The sequence below is a fragment of the Prionailurus bengalensis genome, chromosome X (genome assembly GCF_016509475.1).
Source record: "Prionailurus bengalensis isolate Pbe53 chromosome X, Fcat_Pben_1.1_paternal_pri, whole genome shotgun sequence".
Classification (NCBI taxonomy): domain Eukaryota; kingdom Metazoa; phylum Chordata; class Mammalia; order Carnivora; family Felidae; genus Prionailurus; species Prionailurus bengalensis.
In genome coordinates this window covers 1408022-1435039 of record NC_057361.1, presented here as the reverse complement: position 1 = coordinate 1435039, position 27018 = coordinate 1408022, and the positions used below count along the sequence as shown (strand labels likewise).

Here is a 27018-nt window from a genome sequence, read left to right as displayed (position 1 = left end):
GGGAGAAGGAATTCTGTCTCCAGGCAGCCTTTGGACTCTGGCCGCAGCCTTAGCTTGTCCCTGGGTCTCAGCCTCCTGACCGGCCCTGCAGAATGGAGACAGACACCCTCAAATGCATACAATTGGCACGAACCAATTCCTTACGTCAAATCTCTCTCTCTGTCTCTGTCTCTCTCTCCTCGTCTCCACCGGTGTCTGCTGGTCTGCTCTCGGGAGAACCCTGGCGAGTACATACTTCCTGCCTAAGAGACGCGGGGTCCCAGGAATGTAAGGGCCAGACTAGTTCCTTACTGAACTGATTTATTTGGAGAGAGAGAGAAATATTTAGTTAGCTAATTAGTTACTGAACGGATTTATTTGGAGAGAGAGAGAGAGAGGGAGAGCGAGAGGGTGAGCAGGGGAGGAGCACAGACACAGAGAGAGAATCCCAAGCAGACTCTGTGCAGTTACCACGAGGCGCGAACCCACTCCCCGCGAGATCATAACCTGAGCCGAAATCAAATGCCCAACCGACTGAGCCCCCCCAGGCGCCCCGATGTTCACGTTCTTTTGCAAGACGTCTTTGCGCACAAAAGCACGTTCCCTTCACTCCCGAGACCCTTCCGGTGCCACAGAGTTAAACGGTTTCTGGACGCGGTCGCCGTGACCCCGCTTTTCCCTGCAGGACTTCTGCACACCTGGGTGTGCGCACAGCTATCCTGTGACCCCTTCCCCAGCCGCCGGCGCTCGCCGGCACGAGGTCGACCCCCCGCGTTCAGGTTCCAGACAAAGAAGAGGGCCCCGCGGGACCTGCCTGTCGCGGTGCCTGCGAACGTGACGCCCTCGCCAAGCTCACGGGCGTGGGAGGGATTGGTTACTTTTCTTCTTCTCGTGCGTGTTGTGTGCTTAACCCGGAGCCGCTAAGCCCCGCGGTTTTGGTTTCCGGAGCAAAGCGGCGGGCGTGAGTGCTGCCCCCCGCCGGCGGCCTCAGCCAACCCGGGTACAGCGCAGGCTGCGCCACGCTCCCTCCGCTACCCGCCGGACACGAGCTGCTGTGTGGGGATTCATCCTTTGTGACTTTGCACCGGCTTTTCAGGGAAGGACCCAAGGCACGTGGGGTCGACCCGGGCACCGTCGGGGAGGAAACGGGGCGGGAAGGGTGCCCGGCTCAGCCCCTCCAGCCAGGCTGCCGCGACCCGGGACGGACGCGTGTCCCACACGGACCTGTGCACGCGTGCACAGCGGTCACGAGGGTTTGAATTGGGCTCCCCCCACACCACCAGAGACACCCTGAGGTCTTAGCCCCCGGTACCTGCCAGGGGGTCGTCTTTGGAAGTGGGGTCTCTGCAGATGGTCAGGTAGGATGCGGTCACTAGGGCTGTGGTCCTTAGGGGAGAGGAGATCAGGACACAGTCACGTCGTCGGGAGGGACGACCACCTGGGGACCATCTGTGCACCCAGAGGAGAGGCCTCGGGACAAACCAGCCTCGGTGGGGCCTGGACCTCAGACCCCCAGCCTCCGCCCTGCCTGGACCTCAGACCCCCAGCCTCCGCCCTGCCTGGACCTCAGACCCCCAGCCTCAGCCCTCCTGGACCTCAAACCCCAAGCCTCCACCCTGCCTGGACCTCAGACCCCCAGACTCAGCCCTGCCTGGACCTCAGACCCCCGGCCTCCACCCTGCCTGGACCTCAGACCCCCAGCCTCAGCTCTCCTGGACCTCAAACCCCAAGCCTCCACCCTGCCTGGACCTCAGACCCCCAGCCTCAGCCCCGCCTGGACCTAGGACCCCCAGCCTCAGCCTTCCTGGACCTCAAACCCCAAGCCTCCACCTTGCCTGGACCTCAGACCGCCAGCCTCAGCCCTGCCTGGACCTCAGACCCCCAGCCTCAGCCCTGCCTGGATCTCCAACTCCCAGCCTCAGCCCCTCCTGGACCTCAGACCCCCAGCCTCCACCCTGCCTGTATCTCTGACTCCCAGCCTGGGCCCTGCCTGGACCTCAGACCCCCAGCTTCCACCCTGCCTGGACCTCAGACCCCCAGCCGCACCCCTCCTGGACCTCAGACCCCCAGCCTCCACCTTGCCTGGACCTCAGACCCCCAGCCTCAGCCCTGCCTGGATCTCAGACCCCCAGCCGCACCCCTCCTGGACCTCAGACCCCCAGCCGCACCCCTCCTGGACCTCAGACCCCCAGCCTCGCCCCTGCCTGGACCTCAGATCCCCAGCTTCAGCCCTGTCTGGACCTCAGACCCCCAGCCTCCACCCTGCCTGGACCTCAGACCCCCAGCCTCGCCCCTGCCTGGACCTCAGACCCCCCAGCCTCAGCCCTGCCTGGATCTCAGCCTCCCAGCCTCACCCTTGCCTGGACCTCAGAACCCCCAGCCTCCACCCTCCCTGGACTTCAGACCCCCAGCCTCCACCCTGCCTGGACCTCAGACCCCCAGCCTCACCCCTCCTGGATCTCAGACTCCCAAACCCAACCCTGCCTGGACCTCAGACCCCCAAACTCAGCCCCGCCTGGATCTCAGACTCCTAGCCTCAGCCCTGCCTGGATCTCAGACTCCCGGCCTCAGCCCTGCCTGGATCTCAGACTCCCAGCCTCTGGTCCTGCCTGGATCTCAGAGTCCCAGCCTCAGCCCTGCCTGGACCTCAGACCCCCAGACTCAGCCCCACCTGGGCCTCAGACTCCCCGCTTCAGTCCTGCCTGGATCTCAGCCTCCCAGCCTCGGCCCTGCCTGGATCTCAGCCTCCCAGGCTTGGCCCCACCTAGATCTCAGACTCCCAGCCTCCAGGACTGGGAGACAACAGATGTGTGTTGTTGAAGCCCCCAGGTCAGTGGGACATCTTTGGGGAGACCTTCTGTTGCCCTAGACATAGACAGACAGGCATCATCTTGTACAGAATGAAGGTGAGCTTGGGAACGTGGCAGGTGCGTCTGGTGAGGTCTCAGACAGGAACTGGGAACAGGTTCTCGGACACTGTGGAGACGAGGTGGTCCTCGCAATCGAGTGACGGAGGCCTTGGCTGAGTTGTGTGCTAGTGTTGGGCGGAAGGTAGACCTCACCCGTGGGGGACTTGCACGTTTCGGGGAGTAGATTTCTGAGCAAAGTCTGCTTGGTGTGGGCTGGCTGCTCGCTGCTTACAGGAGAATGCGACACCTGAGGCACACTCCCGTAGGCGGTAGTGAAGCTCCGTGGGGCCAGAACTTGAAGGTTGGGGAGAGCTCTGACCTTGTCCACGTTGCCCAAGATGAGACCGTGTGCTCTGGACACAATAGCAAGGATGTGGCTGGACCGCCGTCTGCTAAAGAGATATGTGTGCGATGTGTGAATGCAGTCGGTCAGTCCGCAGAATATTGCGCGGGATGTGCTTATGCTGAAATTGGTCGTGTATCTGAAATTCAATACATATATGTATTTATTTATTTAAAAAAAATTTTTTTAACGTTTATTTATTTTTGAGACAGAGAGAGACAGAGCATGAACGGGGGAGGGTCAGAGAGAGAGGGAGACACAGAATCTGAAACAGGCTCCAGGCTCTGAGCTGTCACCACAGAGCCCAATGGCGGGGCTCGAACTCACGGACCGTGAGATCATGACCTGAGCTGAAGTCAGACGCTCAACCGACTGAGCCACCCAGGCGCCCCTACATATATGTATTTAAACATCCATCCATCTGTCCATCCATCCGTTATCTATGTACCTATGTGTCTACCTAACTACCTATCAATTCTTTCTATCTATCTATCTATCTATCTATCTATCTATCTATCTATCTATCATCTATCTATATATCCATCAAATCTATCTATCTATCTATCTATCTATCTATCTATCTATCCATTCACCCATCCATTCTATCTATCTATCTATCTATCTATCTATCTATCCATCCATCCATCAAATCTATCTGTCTATCTATCTATCTATCTATCTATCTATCTATCTATCCATCCATCCATCAAATTTATCTATCTGTCTATCTATCTATCTATCTATCTATCTATGATCTATCTGTCCATCCAATCTATCATCTATGTATCTATGTATCCATCCATCCATCCATGCATCCATCCATCCATCCATCCATCCATCCATCATATGTGTGTATCTACCTAATGTGTCTATCTATCTATCTATCTATCTATCTATCTATCTATCTATCCATCCATCATCTGTCTCTCTCTACATATGTATTTCTTATCATCTTAAGGAATTGGCTCATGGAGTGATGGAGGTAGCTAAATCCAAAATCTGCAGGGTGGACCAGTAGGCTGGAAACCCAGGGCAGATTTACAGTTTGAATCTGAAGAGTATCTCCTGGGGGAATGCCGTCTTGCTCAGGGAATGTCAGTCTGTTACATTAATGCCATTAACTGCTTAGAAAAGGCCCACCCACATTAGGGAGGAAAATTTGCTTTTCTCACACTCTACTGATTTCTGTGTTAATGTTATCCAAAACAAACAAATAAACAAACAAACAAACAAACAAGTTCACAGAAACACCCAGAATGCTGTTTGACCCCATATCTGGGCACCGCGGCCCAGCTAAATCAGCTATCCTGAAAGCCATGATGCTCATGCCTGTGATATCGTTGTCCGGGGCTCAGCCAGAGGGATCGGGGGCTCTAAGGTCAGGGCGTGGGGATTTCACAGCCTGACTCCTGGACCATCTCGGGTGTGGTGGTGTTAGCCTCTTGCTCTGGAAGTCCGCTCTCTGGGCACGGCGGGGGTTGGCCCACGGCCAGCATCCGTGCTGGAAACCAGGGCGTTAGGCTCGTCCTTGGCACGGGGGGGACTCGGGGAACTGAGTCCCTTGACCTCAAATCCAGTGCCTTTCTGTGGGCACCTCCTCCCCCCACTTTCCACGGGGCGTGCCTCCTCATTTCCTCCTTTGGGTTGGGCCTCGCTGGCTTGTTCAGACTTTTGCGTGTGTGGGAAACTGCAGGTCGAACCGCCTTGCTCTGATTGTACCAATATCTGCCCCTCGCTTTCCCCTTCACATTCTGGTGACGGTCGGGGGCGGTGGGGGGACCTCATTTCAACACAATGAGGACCTTTGTTCTTCTAGAAGAAAAAGGCTCCTTGAGCTTGGCTTGGGGTAAAAGATTGTCAGCGGGCAAACCCTTCCTGGCATCGGCACAAAAACGCGTGAACAGAACGTGTGACACCTGCATTTTGATGCACGGGCGTGTAAGCGTGTATCAGTCAGTGCCTGTAAATCTGAGCAGCTGCTGGCAGGTGGCCAGTCGGCACGGCTGCTGAGGGCGGCTTGGGGGAGGGTGTGTGTGCCCAGGGGTGCAGCCTGTGGAGTCAGTGGGGTCCGTCTCTCCCGCCCGTTGGGCTAAGTGGCCTTCAAATCTGGTTTTCCAAATGCTCCCTCAGAAGTCCCTCCTGCTGGACCTGCTTTGCACTGTCCCTTCTGCCTCAAGGATGCTCGCTGGTCCTTGTCTGCGACACGCACCTGCCCTCTGCCCGTGGAAGTGAGCCCAGTCTCCCCGGGACCCCCTCTCAGTTGTGTGTCACAGGGACACATCAGGGGCCGCCTCTCAGTGTTGCACTGTTGCCCTCATTCCGTGCAGCCTTCCTGGGGCTCACACACGCACCCCTGGTGCCGTGAGACAAAAATCTTGTCTGTTCCTCTGTTTGAAGACTGTTCCCGTCACTCCTTCTGTGTCTTCAAAAGATGTCCCCGATGGAAGATGCGAGGAAGCCTTTGATGTGTGGTGCTGATTTAACACCCGTCCATTGAAAAGGTGGTGAGAGAGCCGTCTCTGGCATGTTTGCCCTTTTCTCTTTGGCTGCCAGGAAGCTCGAGGCGGAAATTGCTCTTGGAGCTCCGTGGGAGGGGGGGGTCTTAGGATCGGCATAGATGCAGATGATTTTTAATCTTCCCAGGTGGTTCAGATCTATCTCTGGAACTGAGTTTGAGGATTTGATTTACTCCCCCCACCCTCCCCCACACTCGTTATTAACATGCATCGTATAAGCAACTTCCATAAATTATATTTGCACACCTTGAACACGGAGCCTGAAGTTTTTATCGTTTCAAATCGTTTGTGTTCATTTGGCTTAATCCCGGGAAGCTTTACGGCTCAGGATCTGTGTCTTTAACTTTGAAGTTGGGAAAATAGAAGGTGTTATTTTTCCAAAGGGCACATACTACGCACAAAGGGCAGAGGCAGTAACAGACGGAGACTTTTAAACATGTCTTGCAGCATAAGGGCGCCTGGGTGGCTCAGTGGGTTCAGTGTCCGACTTCTGCTCAGGTCACGATCTCCCGGCTCGTGAGTTCGAGCCCCATGTCGGGCTCTGCACCGACAGCCTGCTTGGGATTCTCTCTGTCTCCCCCTCTGTGCCCCTCCCTGGCTCACGCTCTCGTGAAATAAGTAAATAAACTTAAAAAAAAAAAAGATGTCTTGCAGAATTAAGTTTTGCATCGTAACTTTATATCCGGAAACAACACTCACGACCTTGAGCCACCTGGTACCTCCTATCACACTTTTGGGGATTCTGGTATCTCGAAAATCACAGTCGGGTGTTAAGTGAAGATTCGTTCGTGTATTTCCGTGGAAGCCTGGAAACTTGTCTCCCAACACAGCAGGGGTGCGTTTTCCCCGTAAACCCGTCTCCTTGAGTCTTTATGAATCAGGGCATTTGTTTCGTTAGTGTTTCTGTGTTGGGCTGGTGATCGCTGTTCTGATGGGATCCTCAACCCAAAGGCCACCCCCGGGGCCATATGTTTGAGACAAAGTCTCGAATGGGAATGGTGTCCATATTGCACAGGGATCCTTCCCACCAGGAGACGGGCGTGGGCAGGACGCGTGTGATTAAGCTACGTTAAGGTTAATGCTGTGCTCGCTCAGGAAATGATTGATTTCAGAACAAAAGGAATTCATGTTCACGTCCATTCCGGAAACACGCAAAGCCACGAGGAAGGAAATTAAGTCAAGGTCGGTATTCTTACGACCTCTCTCCCGTGCGAAATTCTCAGTCACCGTTTCTTTCTTTCTTTTTTTTTTTTTAAGTTTATTTTTTTGAGAGCCAGTGGGGGAGGGGCAGAGAGAGAGGGACACAGAGAATCCCAAACAGGCTCGGAATCATTCTTCGTTTCTTAAAATACTTCTCTCTCTTCCTCCGATTCCATTCACATGCCTACTAGACCGTTTCATATTGGCCGTACCCTTGGGAGCTCTGTTTTTGTTTTAATTTTTTTTTCCACTTAAAAAAAATATTCCCTTTGTATTTTAGCTTAAATAATGTTTCTTCATGGTTATTTGTGTTTGTTTTTTTTTTAACGTTTATTTATTTTTGAGACAGAGAGAGACAGAGCATGAACGGGGGAGGGGCAGAGACAGAGGGAGACACAGAATCGGAAACAGGCTCCAGGCTCTGAGCCATCAGCCCAGAGCCCGACGCGGGGCTCGAACTCACGGACCGCGAGATCGTGACCTGAGCTGAAGTCGGACGCTTAACCGACTGCGCCACCCAGGCGCCCCTCTTCATGGTTATTTTTGAAAGAGAGACAGACAGAATGAGAGCAGGGGAGGGGCAGAGGGAGATGGAAACACAGAATCAGGCTCCAGCCTCCGAGATGTCAGCACAGAGCCTGATGCAAGGGTTGAACTCATGAACCGTGAGATCATGACCTGAGCCGCAGTTGGATGCTTAACCAACTGAGCCACCTGGGGGGGCCCCGACTTAACATACACATCTCATGTGTGTATATATTATATATGGATATATATCCTGCTTTCTGTTTTTTTCTCCTTAAGCAGCATGGCGTAGCCATTTCTGGGAAGGAAGTGTGTGTAAATTAGGAGGGTCTGGGGGCCTCGCCTGTTATGATTTAAGTGTTAAGCACTGCCCGTCAATCTCACTTTGGGATGAAAGGTTAGGACTGCTTACAAAGACCTTGCTGTCTGCCTTTTGCTGGTGACCCTGAGCGCCGCGAGACGTCCTGTCCGGGTAAATACAAGGGTGTGCATGTCCCCGCGTATGTACACCAGGCTCCCTCCTCTCTTGGACCTTGGGTCCTCACCTCTGTCACCTGCGAAAGGAACGTGAGACTGGACCGTCGCTCATGCTTTTTCCTGCAGAACCTCTCTGCGATCCTGCTGTCCTCCCATCAGTAGCCCACGAGAACAGCCTGGTTATAAAGAGCGTGCATCCTGCTGGGACCTAAACCCACCTGAGGGGAGGGCTCCCTGGTTGTTGAGTGGAGCCTGGGTGTCTGCAGACTTGCTGTGTAGCCTGAAGGAGTCGCATGGAGTGAGGTCCTTTAGAGAAGTTGCCCCAGCCAGAGACACTCTTCCTGGTGGAGACTGTGTTTTCAAATGTTTCAACGTCCGTAGGGCGGGGAAGATATCCAGATGGCCTGCTCAGGCTTTCCTCTGTAGGCTTAGTTCTTCATTTTAGGGACGAGAATGCCTGACTGTGGCGGCATGTGCCCGTGGAAGGAAAGTGGATTCCTGGAAGGATCTCCTAACACGGGGACCAAAGCTGGTCCTTGCCCAGCAGGTGCAATTCTTCACCTGCACTTGGGCCACGCTCGCAGGGCTGCTGACTGTTTGTTCCCTGCGTGATCGTGCAGACAGAGGGCGAGGAGACCCCATGGTGTGGACGTGGGGCAGGCTGTACATCCCTACGCACAGAGACGCAGGCTGCGGTGACGATCCTTGGTTTCACCTTGGAAGTGTGCGCTGAATCTCCAAGGGAGATTTTTAGAAGTGATTTTGCGGGACTACACGATGAGTGCCTTTCATGTTGCACAATGTATTGGTCAGTGCCCCCACCCACATAGGGACTGTCCCATTTCAAATTCCTACCCACAATGCCAGACACGTGTGCCATCCAAGTGGATGCACTTTTGCTACTCGGATGGTACCTCAGGGGCTTTTCACAAGTATTTTTCTTATTCGGTACAAACCCAAAGGCCGTTATAAAGACCATGCCATATGTTTTCATATACACGGCGATCTTTGCCCCTTTTTCGTTATAGACTGTTTTTCTCCTTGATTTTTAACAACTCTTACAAACAAGGAAATACCTCTTTGCGTGTGATAGGAGTTGCAATTTTTTTTCCAGTTTATCATTTTTTTTTCTAACTTTGCTTTTGGTGTCTTTTTTTTTTCCACCAGTGAAATTTGTTTACTTAATTTTTCTCACATTTGACTTATAATTAGGGATGGCTTTTTGTACTCTGAGATTAAAGATAAACGTATTCATGCTTTTTTTGTAATATCTTCATTGTGTGACTTCTTCTTCTTGGTTGTTTGATGTGTACTATGAGGTATGGGTCTAATTTTTCTTTTTTTGCCCCAATGTCTATTTAGATGACCCAACACTGTCCCCTCCATGTCTATTTACGTGACTCAACACCGGTCCCCACAATGTCTATTTAGATGACCCAACACTGACCCCCCCATGTCTATTTAGATGACCCAAAATCATCTCCCCCCATGTCTATTTAGATGAGACAACACTGACCCCTCCCCCAATGTCTATTTAGGTGACCCAACACCATTTATTAAAACGTTCATCTTGGTCACCTTTATCGTACGCTGAAGCTCTCCTCGCTGTCCAGTTCCTGGAGGAGGAGCACGCTTTTCAAATGCAAACCAACCCATCCACAGCCCTCACCCCACTGCCTCCAAGACCCCACTCTGGGCCACAATCCACACTACCCCCCCAGTCACTGCAGGGCCAGGGACCCACAACTAGGACAGCCCCTACCACCTGGAGAGTGCTGAAATCGCCCACACTAGCCCATGCGAAACCAGCTTAGCCTGATTACCTCACCCATTTCTTTGCACGATAAAGGCTCGAGTCCCCGTTTCCTTGTCTGTCCGCCTCCTGACCCACCTGCTGCTTCCCCGTGGGGCCCCGCCACGTGGCGTGCCCCCTCCTCTTGGGCACTGTGATCAGGAAACTTCTTTTTCAGTGGCAAGCAGTCACCCCCCAATCTGCTGCCCTCCTCCGTCCTTGGCCAACAGTAAAGCCTACACTTCCGACCCAAATACGCCCTGCCTGGTGTTTGCCCTGGACTCCCATCCGCGGTTGTGAACACGACACCCGCGTCTGCTCAGGACCTTCCTGCCTGTCGCTGTGCTGCTATTCCAGTCGGTTCCTGCCACAGCCTCCCAGGGGTCGAGGGAGACGTTACAGGTGTCTCTCCCCAGGCTGTAATCGCTCATGACTGCCCCCCCCACAACGGTTCCGAGCCTGCGGGGAACCCACGAGGAACCAAACCACACGCACCGCACCACGCCTCCCCTGGCCCGTCCACGTTCTCCCGTGGCGGGGTTCTGATGCACGCGCACTCTGCCTGTCAGCCTCACGTTGATGTTTTTGTCTCTGGTCTGTTTCTCCTGCAGTTTTTCCCCCACAACCCGACCGTGTGGCCATAGTGACCGGAGGCACGGATGGCATCGGCTATGCCACGGCGAAGCAGCTGGCGAGGCTCGGCATGCACGTGATCATAGGTGACGATTGCATTTTTGGCTAACGCCAGGGAGCCAGTAGCTCGCGCGTGTCTGCATGCAGACAGTCGTTTGCTCGTGGGTGCGACGGTCCTTTGCGCAAAACACCTACGCGTGTCCTCTTTGCATCCCCAGTCCTACTGCATTAGGACCCACCTTAGTGACCTCATGTTACCTTCATCCCCTCTTTAAAGACCCACCCCCAAACACAACCACATTCTGAGGACCTAGGGCTCAGGGCTTCAGCGTATGAACCTGGGGAAGACACAACGTAGTCCGTACCACACTCTCAGCCGGTGTTCGCAACGCTGGCTTCCTCTTCTGCCAGATCCTATAGACACTGTATTTTCCCTTCTCCTATTCCAACTCTCTCTGTTCCTTATCCCGGCTTCTAACTCCTCTTTGAAAATGAAGGGATTTTCCTTGCCTGGAAAAAGAGAGAGTTCCAAGGACCCATTTTGCTTTTGTTTAATAGTTCCAGGGAACTGGGGGTAGAATTTGTAATCAGCTGGCAAAAATGCTATGTGCACATCAGCTTTGGGGAAAAAAAAAAAAGCACTCAATGCTAATTATGTTCTTTTTTTTTTTTTTTTTTTTTTTTGAGAGAGAAAGAGAGTGCCTATGCCAGCAGGGGACGGGCAGAGGGAGAGACAGAGAGAGAGAGAATCTTAAGCAGGCACGGACCCTGACTTGGGGCTCGAGGTCACAACCGTGAGATCACGACCTGAGCCACAATCAAGAGTCAGATGTTTAACTGCTGACCCAGGTGTCCCACTAACTACGTCCCCTACTGACATCATCTGCATTTAATTACTACCTTTTATGGTGTCTGTTTATATATAAACTGTATTACACGTCTCGTTTTAGCTGTTAAGGATTGCTTTCCACTTAAGACTTTCTAAATAACATTACGCATGGTCGTTTACTGAGCCATTAGTGATTTATTTCTTCCTTTCTCCCATTTTTTCCTGTATCTTTTGCCCGCTACCATCTATCGAAGGGTGGTTTTGGATCAGAAGCTCTAGTCGAGGCTGGGTATTTCAACATGAATGTGTTTTGTTCCTTCCTGGCTCTTCTGAGCTCAGGACACAGTCACGTTTCCCCTTTCCCAGTCCTTGGACACTGTTGGCATCCAGTTCTGCTTAAATGCATTAATATTAAAAATATGAATCCATTACGAACATCCATTAATCCACTAAAATCCATTAATATTATAAACCAAAGGATACTGAGGTACACATATAAAAATATGTAAGAACACAAACTCCTCACGTAATGGCGTACATTAAGTGACCTCCTGGGGGGTTTAGTGACACCTACGATTGGCCCCTGTGAGGATCTTAAGCTTTATTTTGAGCCAGCTTCAACACGTGAACCCTGTTATGAAAGTGTATCTGGTTTCTGGCGGTGGCCAGGTCATAGACCCTGCCCGGACTTCTGTGTCTTGTCCACATTCTTAGGGGTTGGCCACCATGGTATGGGTGATTCCTGATGTTGAAACTCACAGTCCTGAGTTCCATGGAGGATGTCTGGGGTGGGGGGCTCTTGACCCACATGGGGAACCCCAGGTCCAGCCAGCGTGGCCTTCTGTTTTCTTTGGCCCACGTGGGTGTACGCAGTGATTCCTTCCGTCCCGTAACCAAATAGACTCACACTCCTCACTGTGAATCTTTTCTTATGCTTTTGCAAAACATGACTCCGCAGTTTAAAATTTTGTGTGTGTGTGTGTCACATGGCCCTTCCCACATTTCACTTTTTGAAAACCTATGGTTTCTTACAGTGATACCTTCCTCACGGACCCATGTAGGCACCTCCCTGTCATGAACAATCGGGTCTGTTGAACGGAACACATTTCTCAGGCTTTGGGATGGGTGGATGACTTCTTGGTCTACCTCACCGTTTTCTTTCCTCGTCAGAGTGTTGTTTTTCCTTCAGGGATGCGTCCAAGTGCCCGTTGTCTGCATAGATGGGGAAACGTTTGAACAGTTTTTTTTTTTTTAATTTTTTTTTTCAACGTTTATTTATTTTTGGGACAGAGAGAGACAGAGCATGAACGGGGGAGGGGCAGAGAGAGAGGGAGACACAGAATCGGAAACAGGCTCCAGGCTCTGAGCCATCAGCCCAGAGCCTGACGCGGGGCTCGAACTCATGGACCGCGAGATCGTGACCTGGCTGAAGTCGGACGCTTTAACCGACTGCGCCACCCAGGCGCCCCATGTTTGAACAGTTTTTGACAAGTCCTTGCATGGGCTGTCTTTACCAATGTCCACATCTTCCCTCACAGATGGACAGGGGTTGTTTGCAGATGTGGGGGTCTTACAGGAGAGAGGGCCTGTCTGAGTGTGCATTTCTAGACGTCTTCTTCAGTTTTAGTACCTCTGTGATGTGTTTATGTCTCCCTGGGACCTGAGCAAATCAGGGGACAGGGCATGTGGGCAGACAGACTGGGTCCTCTAGGAGACTCCTGCTGTATCTGGGATTTCTGCCGCCATGTGGAATGACTTGATCAAAGTGACATCAGCTCTTGAACACAAGGAGAAATAGGTGCCCTCTGAGGGCCTGCTGAATTTAGGCTAGTGGCAGAAGGAAGCTGGTGGAGCAGGACAGGGAGGGAACGTCTGGTCTGAGAAAAGACAGAGGCTGTCATCCAGCCCTCGTTATCTCTGCCCCTGTGACTTCTCCAGTGCACTTGTCTGTTTCATCTTCTTAATTCCTTATGAAACTCGGCAATGTTGCAATGCGAAAAGAAATCATTCCATTCCTGTGCTGTTTGCTGCAGTGTGGTGGTTTAGGTCATGATGACATCTAGTTGATTAGGAGATCATGAGGTCTAGTTGGGTTGGGTCATGATAAAGTCTAGTCGGGTTAAGTGATGATGAGGTCTAGTTGACTTATATCATGATGAGGTCTGCTTGGGTTATATCATGATGAGGTCTAGTTGACTTATATCATGATGAAGTCTAGATGGGTTACGTCATGATGAGGTCTAGTTGGTTAGGTGATGATGAGGTCTAGTTGACTTATATCATGATGAGGTCTGGTTGGGTTATATCATGATGAGGTCTAGTTGACTTCTATCATGATGAAGTCTAGATGGGTTACGTCATGATGAGGTCTAGTTGGGTTGGGTGATGATGAGGTCTAGTTGGGTTAGGTGGTGATGAGGTCTAGTTGACTTATATCATGATGAAGTCTAGATGGGTTACGTCATGATGAGGTCTAGTTGACTTATATCATGATGAGGTCTAGTTGGGTTGGGTGATGATGAGGTCTAGTTGACTTATATCATGATGAGGTCTGCTTGGGTTATATCATGATGAGGTTTAGTTGACTTATATCATGATGAAGTCTAGATGGGTTATGTCATGATGAGGTCTAGTTGGTTAGGTGATGATGAGGTCTAGTTGACTTATATCATGATGAGGTCTGGTTGGGTTATATCATGATGAGGTTTAGTTGACTTATATCATGATGAAGTCTATATGGGTTACGTCATGATGAGGTCTAGTTGGGTTAAGTGATGATGAGGTCTAGTTGACTTATATCATGATGAGGTCTGGTTGGGTTATATCATGATGAGGTCTAGTTGACTTATATCATGATGAAGTCTATATGGATTACGTCATGATGAGGTCTAGTTGGGTTAAGTGATGATGAGGTCTAGTTGACTTATATCATGATGAGGTCTGGTTGGGTTATATCATGATGAGGTCTAGTTGACTTATATCATGATGAAGTCTAGATGGGTTACATCATGATGAGGTCTAGTTGGGTTGGGTGATGATGAGGTCTAGTTGGGTTAGGTGGTGATGAGGTCTAGTTGACTTATATCATGATGAGGTTTAGTTGACTTATATCATGATTAAGTCTAGATGGGTTATGTCATGATGAGGTCTAGTTGGTTAGGTGATGATGAGGTCTAGTTGACTTACATCATGATGAAGTCTGTATGGGTTATGTCATGATGAGGTCTAGTTGGGTTGGGCGGTGATGAGGTCTCCTTGGGTTATGTCATGATGACCTTCCTTGGGTTGGGTCCTGATGAGGTGGAGTTGGGTTACTTTATGGGGAGGTCACATTGGTGTAGGTCATGCTGAACTCTAGTTGAATGAGCAGTATGTCGTACAGACACAATGCAGTGACAGCATGTGAGCAAGCATGTGGCACCCATGCATGCAAGGACTGGAAACCTGATTGTTATCACCTCCTCATTTAGGTGATGTTTGATGAGCACCAGGAACATCCCTGCCGGCAGCAAAGTTCTCATTTTCTTGAGCAAAGCAGAGTAAGCTCCACCTGTGCTCTTTTCCACAGAGCTTCTGATGTCTGCGTTTACACCTTCACCACGGGTCACAGTGTGACCCTCTCCGTCAGTCCCATCGAGTGTGGAATCTTCCCTGCTTCCCGAGTCTTTCAGGGCGTAATTGCCTGCATTCCGAGAGTGGCAATTTGTCATTTTGTGTGACAGTTGGATACAAGGCCACTTAATGAAATACCGTCATCGGACACTTTAACACAAATGTATTAAGTAAAAAAGAAGACATGTGTATATTCAGAAATTTCAAATTTGCTAATCCTGCGTCTGCTAATGTTTAGAGAATAATCAATTACTTGCTAAAAAACTGAAAACAGAACTTGGGTTTAAGTCAAGCACGTTAATATTGCTGTACATCCATCAATTAGTTTCTTCCCTGCTCACAATATCTTAGTTATTATTGTTTCAGAACACTATTTTGGCGGAAGATGTTTGTTCCTAAGTCTTCATGACCAGCCATCTAAGGCGGAGACCAAGGGCCAGTAAATATTCTTTCTGTGATGGGCCAGACAACAAATATTTCCGTAGGTGTGTTTCTCCCCGATCAGTTCCACCTTCATAGCAACAAAGTGGTCACTGCCAGTATTTAAAGCTACAGGCATAGCTGTTGTTCCACTATTTTTTTTTTCCTTTTTACAACAAGGGGACCTTCAGATTTGGCCCTAGGCTCATAGTCTGCTGACCTTGGTTTAGGCTCAACATCTTACAAAAACCCCACACAAACAGATGGAAGTTACATTGCGTCTTGTAGACTCTCGAAATCCGGTGGATAGGATGCCGTCCAAAGAGAGGGAAGTGACTCAGTGCCTTGTCGACATTATGGGTAGGACGTCTGTGGGACGCGTGGCACGTGGAAAACTTAGCCCTTCAGAGGAAGGACTTGTAGACGGCAGACCCACAGTGTCTGTGCCCAGTAGCAATCTGGTCGAATTCTATCTGTTTTGCGATGTGTGCTCAGTAAACATAGGAAAGACCTTTACCAAAAACGTGCCTGAGAAAGCGAGGCATGACCAGTCATGACCAGTTACCCCTGCTGGTCGACGGCCCTCGCTTTCTGTGGCCCTTTCTGTCTTTTTCGGGAACGTAGAGGTTCTATCCCACTTCCTGCGAGCTTCCACTGGACCACCCGTTGATGCCAAGATGGCAAATGCCAGAAGTTTGGGCCCAGCAGCAGGTGGCTATTTAATATTTAAAAATCGCATGGGATTTCACAAGTGAGCTCCCGCACGCATGTGTGCAAACAGCATGCAGAAATGCCTCTGAAAAGGATGGCTTGGTAATCTATTCTCGTTGCGATTTTCAAGATGGTTCTAGCCCCGAGCACACCCAGCCGGCAGGGGCGGGCCCCGGGTGAGAAGGTGGTAGGAGCCAGCCCCCTCTCTTGGGACATGCTGGACCCGGGCCACCTGGCCGTGCTCAAGGCTCTAGAAGCCTCACGCCCACACCTGTGTTCCTCGGATGTCAGGTCTAATCCCCTTCTGTGGAAGCGCTCCCATGACTCACCCCTGCAGGGACTTTCTGGGTTAGCTCATTCCTCCAAGGAGCTGAAAATCCGTCTCCGGTCCAGTTGCTTGTGAGCGTTGGTGTGTAGGCAGGCAGGGTCTCCCGAGCGTCTCCCCCACAACAGCAGCCCCGTCGGGCACCCCTTAATAGCAGGACTCTGTGCTTAGAGACATTCGGAAAATAGTAGTACCCCAGCCTGCAACTGTCAGTGCACATTTACTTAGGAAGACAGTGAAGAAACCTTATTCACAATTTTAATCCCAAATTTCATAGTCTGTAATTAAAAAAATTGTTTTTTATTTTTATTTTTAATTTATTTTTAGTTTTCTTAGCATTTATTTATTTTTGAGAGAGAGAGAGAGAGACAGAGGGTGAGCAGGGGAGAGGCAGAGAGAGAGGGAGACACAGAATCCGAAGCAGGCTCCAGGCTCTGAGCTGTCAGCACAGAGCCTGATGCAGGGGTTGAACTCATGGACCGCGAGATCATGACCTGAGCCAAAGTCGCATGCTCAACCGACTGAGCCACCCAGGCGCCCCTCAGTTATTTTTTAAGTAGGCTCCCCCGGGGACTTGAACTCACAACCCTGAGATTAAGAGTGGCATGGCCCACGGATGAGCTGGCCGTGGCCCCGTGTCGTCCGTATTTCAGCCATGACACCCCTCACACACAAAATACGTGCCACAACCTTCTACACTGACGTTCTACACTCACGTTCGGGAAAACCACACCTGCTGAGTTTTCACGAAGTCACCGATAAGGAAATGGGAAATCCCACGTACGTATCGGGCACATCCCATGACCGGTTTTACAGATCACACCACCAATGAGTGGACGGCCGCTGGGGTGGCTCAGTCGGTTGAGCGTCTGACTCTTGATTTCGGCTCTAGGTCAAGATCTCTCAGTTCATGAGTTCGACCGCCAAGTTGGGCTCTGCACTGACCACGGAGCCTGCTTGGGATTCTCTCTCTCTCTCTCTCTCTCTCTCTCTCTCTCTGCTCCTCTCCCTGGCTCTCCCCGCCCACCCCCTGCCCGCCCCGGCAAAAAAAAAAAAAGTTTCTTAGAAAGTTGTATTTCTGATTTCTGTTCTGTCCTTCCCGTCAACATTTCTATGCCTACGTGATTCTTGGCTTGCCCCCAACCCCTGACGGCATGCGTTGAACCACCAGGCACCCCACGCCCCTGTAATCACCATTAAGGAAGATGTCAAACAAACGCGTGCACCTTGTCCATCCAGGGTGAAGGAGAGGCTTCCTCAGTTGGTAGGTTGACTTGGCGGGAAGGGATCCACAAGCCCATTCGGCACCAGGGCAAGAAGAGAAGCCATAAAGAGCTCACCCCAGGGCTGAGTTTCGCATCTCAAGACAACATTATCTCGTGCTCGGTTGCACCTGGACAGCCTTCCCACTGCTTATATCTTCTCTTTTCCTTTTAGCCGGAAACAATGACAGCAAAGCCCAAGACGTTGTGCGGAGACTAAAAGAGGAGACGTCGAATGACAAAGGTACTTCTTGTAGCCCAGCGGCTCTTTGCCTTGGTCCGAGTTGGTGTTTGTGGCTGAGCTGCAGACCCAGGCATGGGATTGGGGGTGCAGGGGGTGGAGGTGACTCGGGGCTGGGGGATATCTCTCCCAGATGTTTCCTTTGGGGATTTCCGGTCGCCACTGGAGAGTGACGAAGGACAGCAAACGTTTCGCCCGTGGTCGCGTTGCTCTGTGTAGGCAGCTCCTGCGGACGCGTTGGAAGGTGCTGGTCGGTTGCATCCTTGTGACATGGGGACCTTGTTGTCATTCTGCGTCCGTCTTCTCTGCACATGTCTTCACGTGGGAACCGTGGGAGGCACCTGACTCTTGATTTTGGCTCAGGGTCTGATCTCATGGTTCATGAGTTTGAGCCCCACGTTGGGCTCCACATTGAAAGTGCGGAGCCTGCTGGGGATTCTCTCTCTCCCTCTCTCTCTCTGCCCCTCCCTCGCTTGCACATTCTGTCAAAGTAAATAAACTTAAAAAAATTTTTAAAAAGGATAGCTTAATTTGCTGATGTTACAACCTTACCAAGGAAGGAGCAAAGGTTTGTTCATAAAGTTTAAGAGCTTAACTCATTCTAACAAAGCTGGAACCAGTACCCCTGATTTGTCAGAGCGAAGAAGGTTCTAGAAGCCCATTCTAAAATTACTTGATGGCTCCCGTGCTGTATGTTGAGATTCGGGTGTGGATGTGGAAAGCCAGAGTGTTCGGGGGACGGCACTTGGTCAGCTCCTCTGTGCTGGAAGGGAGGCCGCCCAGGGTGTTGGGATGGGCGAGGCAATGATTCCAAATCACCCAGGATGGTGCGGTCACTTCCAAGAGCAGGCGCAACCCTGCCCTCAAAGCTGATGCGTACTCCAAGTGGGAACTGATTCATAGTGTTTGTGGTCTCCGCGATGACGGACTGTGTCTGTAGGGTGGGCGGTGGAGGAAAGTGGTCTGAGCCAGACACACACACACTCAGAAACACACACACACACACACACACACACATACACACACACTTTATGCATTAATCTTGTGTGTGTTGAATCAGATAAGAAAGCAACACCATATGAGTTTTATAACATATGAAGCTGGACCCTTGGAAGGAGTCGGTCAGTGGAGGGCCTCCCAACATGTCAGGGGGAGGATGCTGGGGCTTGGCCATGTGGGGGCAGTTGGGTGGTAGTCCTTGAACAGACTTTCACTTTGGCTGGATCTGCATCCAGTCTCAGAGGCCCCCAAAGATGCTGTCCATGCAACCCGGGGCCATTCCCTGCCCTGTAGGTCAGCAGGTACACAAGCAGCTCCCGCCAGTGGCTGGCTAGGGGTAACTGCACTTCCCTATCCCTGGGTGGCCATCCATCCACCATGTACCATCCATCCATCCCCCATCCATCCCCCATCCATCCATGTATCCATGCATCCATGCATCCATCCATCCATCCACCCACCTATCCATCCATCCATCCATCCACCCATTCTCCATCCATCCATCCATCCATCCATCCATCCATCTATCTACCCATCCATCCATCCATCCATCCATCCATCCATCCATCCACACATCCATTCACTCATCCATCCACCCATCCATCCATCCATCCCCCCATCCATCCATCCATCCATCCGTCTTCCTGCAATCACAGAACACCCTGTCTAGCTCAGGATGCTCTCCAGCACTGAGCTCAGATGGAGACACTTCTCTCCAGACCAGCCTGCACCCACTGGAGCCTGTGAAATTCTTGCCCACACACTGCCAGTAACACGAGTTGGCACGAGGCCCATGGGAACCACACTTACTCATGGCTTATGGCTCTTCCTTGACTTCCTGCATTGGGTAATTGTGTCTCTGGCAATTTTTTTTTTTTTTTTGAGCAAGCAAGCACACATCTTAACAACATTGCACAGATTACTGTCTAGAGCACAGTGATTTCTCAATACCTAGTTTCTCTCCAGCATACCTCCACCCCTTCTCTGGACTTAATCTAGGAAAAGAAAAATCTAAGTTCTTGGTTGCATGCTTCATCCTCCTTACTCTCCCATACTTTCTGCTTTTGAAGTCATGGTCAGTTGAGATCCTACTTTGTGTTGATATGGGAGGCTATCCACATCCCAACCTTCAACTAGCTGAGCTCTTGGAAGGATAAGTTAATGACTGTTTTGAGGAACTGAGATAATAGGGCTCATTTCTCCACCAAGAGATTTTCCAGGGACAAGAGTTTCAATACGTGATTATCATGTAGCCATGGTGCCAATATCTTTATTGCTCTTGAGTAATACCCTGCTGACCAAAGCTGTCTCATTTGGAGCAAATACTCTTGCTCTGTGACCAAAAAAAAGCAAATAAATGGAATAACATCAAATGGCATAAAATGAAATAAGACAAAAAATAAAAATACAAAACCCAACACCACCACACAAGCAAACAACAGGAAGTCATAACAGCATCCCAGTGAATCCAAGTGGGACTAGAGAATTTAAATCCTCTTAAAAAGACTGCAAGAATGTAATTGTGTTTTGGACATTTGCCGTAGGCTCACACAAGCCGCGATGGAATCCTAAACCTTCAGTGTAATCCCACTGGAGATACGGTGTCTGTGATCTTTTCCCTAAAAGGCTTTACTTTGTGTTCTTCAGAAATGTCTTCCTGACCAGTTTCCACCTTTCCTAATGCCATTCTGCCAGCATAAATCTCTCTCTGTCTTTAGTGGGAAGAGGGGCCAGCTGTTGGATTCACGGGATACTTAGGTATTACATCCGGTTTGCTTTCCTTAAGAGAAAACAGCACTCAGTTTTGTTTTTTTTTTTTATAAGCCTCACCTGTGCCAGGAAAAGTCAGTTGGGTCCACTTCCCGGCGAGATGGCAATATATCTTTGTGAACGTCTGGGTCATCCAACTCACTATAAAATGCTTAAATTGGTCATGGAAGCAAAAGATACCATGACATCAGTTCGGTATTCGTTACTGCAACAGGAAATGGCGTCTCTGGGTAGGAATCTACTACCCTGTCATCCAAGAGAGATTCATATCTTGAACGTAGACCTATCTTGAGGCGAGTAGACACCTACCGTTTTTCTTCTACTCATAGACTCTCTGATTTTCCGGAAGGATCCTTCTGGAGCTTGGCCCATTGCGAAAAACTTGACTGAGTGTTGATTGCATGGGTTTTGTTTTTCTCCCCACCACGTGTGGGTTTTCTTTATAGCGTAGAGTTCTCGACACCTAATACCTATAGCGTGAAGTGCTTGACTCGCGTTGGCTGGCCGACACTCCGTGTATCACCAAGAGTAGTTTGAACAATGTTCCGCGTGTATATTTAGGTCTGGTGTACGTTCAAGACCACCTGTCTTCCCTACATACCATGAAATGGCCCTTATTGTCATGAATTTTTCAAACTAGAGTCCTATTTTTTTTTTTTTTTTGCCTTTCAATTTTAATTTAGCGTCCTGAGCTAGTCAAGGAGCACGTATGCTAGCTAGCCAGCAACAGCCAGGCAGACAGACAGACTGCTGGTTTCCTGTGGGTAATTAGAAGGCTTTAGAAGGTCACTGTGTCTTTCCTGAAGGCGCAGAAGGAGACGCTCAGCACGTTCTGAAAATTTAATCGGCTATTATAGCTGTCATCTTGTTCCTTACATTAAAGGCTCTTCATTTCCCGGAGTTTGCAACGATCAATTCTAACCTTTTGAACCACTAGCAAGGTGAGTTCTATGAGAGAGGGCGATTGTCTGCCTGATTGCCTTAGCACCTCTATAAATAACGGCAGGATTTTTTAAAAAATCCCACAAGGAAGAATTTTCCTCCTCACCTTGCCTGCCACATTCTGTGTCTGCCACCAGTAATTTATGGGATACTTTCACTCCCCACAGTGTCATTGGCCATTTAATTTCCACGTTTGCTTTGGACACATCTTAGATGGTTCCTTTGAACACAGCTCAAGATGCTCCGTGCATCCAAGGTCAGTGATGGGACATCACCCACATGAAACCGTTTCAAAAAAAAAATATTCTAGAAATGTTACTTCTGTGTTTTTCCCTCTGGGGGAAATCAAGTGGATTCTAGGGGATATAGAAAATATAGTCAGAAAGGGCTTTATTTATTTATTTTTTAAAGTGTGCAGTGTTCTCTAAAAAGAACAGCCACATGATTTCCATGATGCATCAGTAGGCAGAAGCCATTGTGTTAGCGAGGTACAAGTCCATCAGATGCCCTGTAGATGCTGTAACGCCTTACTGCCAGGAGAGTCCCGGGAAGGTGCTGGAGTGCCTTGGAGATAAGTATTTGTATTTCCTCTATTTTCCGGTTTTATCTTAAAGGCTTTTCTCATGCACCCCCATGGCGCTGTCTCCAGAGAGACCATTAACCACGTGTTCTGCTCATCACAAACTTCCGTACCTTTCCTGTGTCGGAACGTCTCGCCACTTGGCCTGCGTGTTTCGAAAGCTATTTTCGGTGGATGCAGAATTCCACGTTGAAAACATCCTGCGACGCCCCCAGGATGTTAAAGGTGTTCTGACACGGACCTTTGTCACTTGGGATGAGAAGCCAGCTATAATCATTGTCAATATTTCATGAATATAAGTGTCTTGTCCAGTCTTTTCTGTTGTCTTCTTCATTTACTTTCTGTTTTCAGAAGTTTGCGAATATGCCTAGGTGGGTCCCTTTTTCTCTCTGTGTTTAGCCTGTTTGGGGTTAGAAAGCTTTCTCTATCTGTGTAGTTGGCTGTGATAAAATTTAGAGAATTTTCAGCTATTTTTTTTTTCCAAAAAAACTTTCTTCTTTCCATCGTGTCCTTATGGGTCTACGATTACACATACGTTAGGTCGCATCACGCTGTCTGGCCGTTGTATCATTGAGCACAGTTCGTGTTACCCCAGCTTTCAAAAATTTTGCTCTGTGCGTCAGTTTGGATGATTTCTACGGACCTACCTCAAGTTCACCAAATTGTTTTTTCAGCCGTGTGTGTTATACTCTTACCCCCATGATTGGATTTGTGATTTGAGCCAAACAAACTGTATTTCTCAGCTTTTGGGTTTCCAGTTCGTTGTTTTTAGTCTACATATTTTTCCTGGTGTTTCTTGTATCTTCATCCTTGATGTCCTTCTGCACTTGTAGGCTCCTTAATACATAGTAGTTAAAGTTCTCTTCTGAGACTTCTAACATCTGTATCATCTCTGGGTCTGTTTCTATTGATTTTCCCCCTCTTGATGGCAGGTTGACTACATGTTTCTTTGTTTTGTTTTGTTTTTTTAATCTTTTAATGTTTATTTTATTTTTGAGAGAGAGAGAGAAAGAGAGAGACTGAGCAGGGGAGGGGCAGAGAGAGAGGGAGACACAGAATCCGAAGCAGGCTCCAGGCTTTGAGCTGTCAGCATAGAGCCCGATGTGGGGCTCGAACTCACAAACTGGGAGATCATGACCTGAGCCGAAGTCAGACGCTCAACCGACTGAGCCACCTAGGCGCCCCTCATTTTCTTGTTTCTTTGTACGTGAGTGATTTTTATTGTGTATTAGTCACCGTGAATGATCCCTAGTATGGATTTTGGATTCTGTTATCTTCCTCTGAAGAATGTTGAGATTTGTAGCAAGCAATGATATGATTTGCAGGATACCTAGATCTTGTGGGAGCTCAACTAAAGGTCTCGTTAATCACAAGTCTATTTCAATGTTGCCCTTGGGCCTTGGATGGAGCTCTTACTCTTGAGACACAGCCCTTTCTTCAAAGATCTGGACCATCTCAGGTTTCAGGTGAGAGTCCAATGTGTTCACTAAGTCCTTCCAACTTGGCAGGACTTAAATGTCATCTTGTCTCCCCATCACCAGGCAGCAGCTGAAAGTTCTCTCCTCATCGTTCAACCTGCTAGCTGTTGTTTGCTTCCGAGTTCCCTGATGTCTCAAGTTGGAGCCTTTGAACTTAATTGCTCAGCCGAGGGTTCTGCGGGAGTTTCTACCCACATTTTGATTCTCTGCCCACCCCCCCTCCCCCACCCCGTGGCCTTTCAGTGCCGTCGATTCCAGCTGCGTTAACAGCCCCAAACTCTGCCCTTTGAGTCCTCAGCTCGTCTGTCTACGACTTTCTGAGTAAGCTCCGCACGTGTGCACCTTGCAACCTGAGAAGTGCCCCCGGGGCGGGCAGTGGGGGGAGGTGGGAAGGAGAAATGAGAACTGTCTTTGGCATACCAGGATCTGTGGCGATTCTCTACTAAGCTACAGAGGTGAGGAGCCTGAACAAAAGAACACATTAATCTGCTTTATGTTGGCAATTTCCATAGTGAGGGAAACAGCCAATATCGTGTTGGACACTTGCTGTCTACCGAGTAATGTAAAAAGCTCGTTATATGTATTGACTCACGTGTCCTGTCCTTTGAAGTAAGTATGACCACTAGATGCGTTTTCCAAATGAGGAAAGTGGGGCCGTAAAGCGTTTAGGGTAGTGGCTGTCCTTCACGTACTTAGTAAGTGGAGGTGTTGGGATTTGAACTCGACGTCCAGGAATGAACTCAGAAATAAGTGAGATCCTTGGGGGTGGGGAGATGGGGCGGGGTGGAGAGTGGCAGGGAGGAGGAAGAGAAAGAAACAGCTGAAGCATCTTGGCAGATGGGAGTTGCGTTGGGTGCCCACCGGCCGGGGTCTTCTAGGAACGCTGGTTGGTGTACTGTAATCTGTTCTGTCCCCCGGAAGACCTGTTACATACCCACCTGGCTTGTAGGTGAGTGTGTGCTGTGGGTTCACATGTGTGTGAGGACAAAGGTAGCATTCCGTGCTTCCGTCAATGGGACAAAATGATGGCCAGAAAGACACAGTGGCATGACCACCCTTTCCCTCTTCTTGTCTGGAGAAACTCAGCAGGGTAGACCACCCGCCCCCCCCCCCCAAGAGCCCTGAAAGTGCCCCAAGAGCTGGGGAGGGCTCTAGCGGGTCCGCACAGCTCACGACGAGGGCTCGGATCCTTCAAATCCGGAACGTCACCCCAGGAGGAAGCGTGAGCCAGCTGCCGTTGGGTTCTGTGTATGTATCATCGACCCGCACGGCGTTGGGTTTTCCCTTTCCCTTCTGCCTAGCGTCTTGCTGTCCCCCGTTTTATCCTGTTGGACGTCTTTCTCTGTTAACAAATAGAAGTGCTTATTTTCGTGGCCATCTACCCTTCCATTGTGGAGACGCACCAAACCCTTTGCCTAATTTCTTATCAACGCATCTTTTTAGAAGTTTTCGTTACCGTTCATGCTTGACGGCCTTGTGTCTTTGCACGCTTTTTCACATTCCGTGTGTTTTCCTACGGAACTGCTCATCTGGGTGATGATTGGCCACTCGGCGGAGCCACGTTGGAAGAGGGCGGAATGTGCCCAGTGACATGGGGTCTTTGCAACAGCTTGCTGTGGGAGCCCGAGGTAGGGATGCCTCTGCGCCCGGGTTATTGGGCTGCCCGTCTCCGCGTGCCCTGAGTAGCCTTCTTATGTGGAGCTCACCTACACGGACTGGGCAGCTGGGTCTTGGGGCTGCTTCAGCATTTTTCTGCTTCCCTAACATAGGTGTCATCGCTCCCCAGCCCAGAACCTGCCGATAAGCCCGGGCGTGGACGGGGAAGGTTTCCCCTGGGGTTGAAGTGCTTGGCATACCTGTCCCTCGGTCACTTACCTCATCGCCATCCCAGGCGTGGGCTTTGCCTGTCACACACCTGCCCTGACTTGTCCTTTGAGTGTTCCAAGTATTAACTGATGACGTGTTTTCACCCGTCCATGCTGGAGAGACAATGAAAGGGTTGATGTGGTTGCCCGGGATGGCAAGGATTTCCTAACTGTGCCGTCTTATAGCTGGCTTCCCGTCTCCAGTTTTCCAGGGGTGCACCTGTGTGTAGGAATCTCATGTTACAGACTGACCCTTCCCAGTCAGAGCAAATTCCATACCTAATCTGCTTATAAGATGAAAGATCAGAATGCATTTTAAAAACTTCCTTTTGGGAAACAAGTCACAAAAAGCCCTGTTACCTGAAACGCACCTCGAATCTCTGGTTTTATTATATAAAAAAAATGATCAGACTTTAATTGTGGAGGTTGAAGGTTTATAGAAAATTGAGCACGAAATGCAGAGAATGGCCGTCCACCGGCCGCCATAGTTTGGATGATGATTAACACCTTGCACGTAGAGGGCCCATCTGCTAGAGTCAGTGGGTGAGTACAGACACGGTATTGTTCCTGGAAGTCTGTGGTTTGCATTGAGATCAGTCTTGCTGTTGTGCATTCTGTGGGTTTGGACAAATCTACGGTGGCGTGGACCCATTGTTGTGTGTCCTACGGAGTGGATTCACTGCCCTAAAAATCCCGTGCTCCACCCACTCACCCCTCGCCTCCTCCAACCCCCAGTGACCACCGAACTTCTTACTTTCTGCATGCTTTCGCCTTCTCCAGAATGTTCTAGAGCTGGGATCATAGAGGACCCAGCATTTACAGACCAGCTTACTCATGAGCGTTAATGGTTCCTTCATATCCTTTCATGCCTGCAAAGCTCTGTTCTTTCTAGAGCTGCATCAATATTTTTATGAAGGACTATCAGCCCTCCATGCAGGACTCTAAATTCTCACGAAGAAGCACATCCCCGTGCAGAGCTGGGGGTGGGGTGTTTACGCTGAGGATGATGAGTGCCCTTGTGCAATGTCCTCACTTGTTCAAAATCCAGCTCTCATGTCACAAAGGACAGCTGGGATCAGCGTCCGGGTGTGGTTTTAGGGTCAGGGTCAGGGTTAAGTCAGGGTTGGGTCAGTGTTGGGGTTGGGGTCAGTTTTACGGTGAGGGTTATGGTTAGCTTTAGGGTTATGGTTAGGGTTTCATTAAGGTCAAGGTTAGGTGTATGGTCAGTCTTATGAACAGGTGTTTCGGGTTAGGGTTATGGTGAAGGGTAGAGTGACTATCACGGTTATGCTCAGAGTAGGGTATAGGGTTAGGGTCAGGGTTATGGTGGAGGTCAGGCTTAGTGTCAGGGTTATGCTCAGAGTACGGTTAGGGGTTAGGGTTAGGGTTAGGGGCAGCTTTAAGGGTAGGATGAGGTTTCGCATTGGGTTTTGCAGTTAGGGTTATGCTCAGAGCAGAGTATAGGTTTAGGGTGATGGTGAGAGTTTGGTTTATGCTTAGACTTGGAATTGGTTTAGGGTGAGGGTTGAATAATGGATAAGGTCAGGGATTGGTTATGATCTGGGTTCCAGTTAATGTTAGTCCAGGTTGAGGATAATGCTTAGGGCGGG

General features: G+C 49.9%; 1 protein-coding gene across 2 annotated transcripts in view; it reads left to right on the top strand.

Annotated features, from left to right (window-relative positions):
- DHRSX (dehydrogenase/reductase X-linked) overlaps positions 1-27018 on the top strand; it is a 160301-nt gene that overhangs the window by 14931 nt on the left and 118352 nt on the right. Inside the window, exons 2-3 of one of the 2 annotated variants that reach the window (XM_043570463.1) lie at positions 10353-10460; positions 17709-17777. In XM_043570463.1, the coding sequence (XP_043426398.1) occupies positions 10353-10460; positions 17709-17777 (177 nt within the window). The remainder of the gene's footprint in view (positions 1-10352; positions 10461-17708; positions 17778-27018) is intronic. The other variant, XM_043570464.1, reaches the window with a different exon arrangement.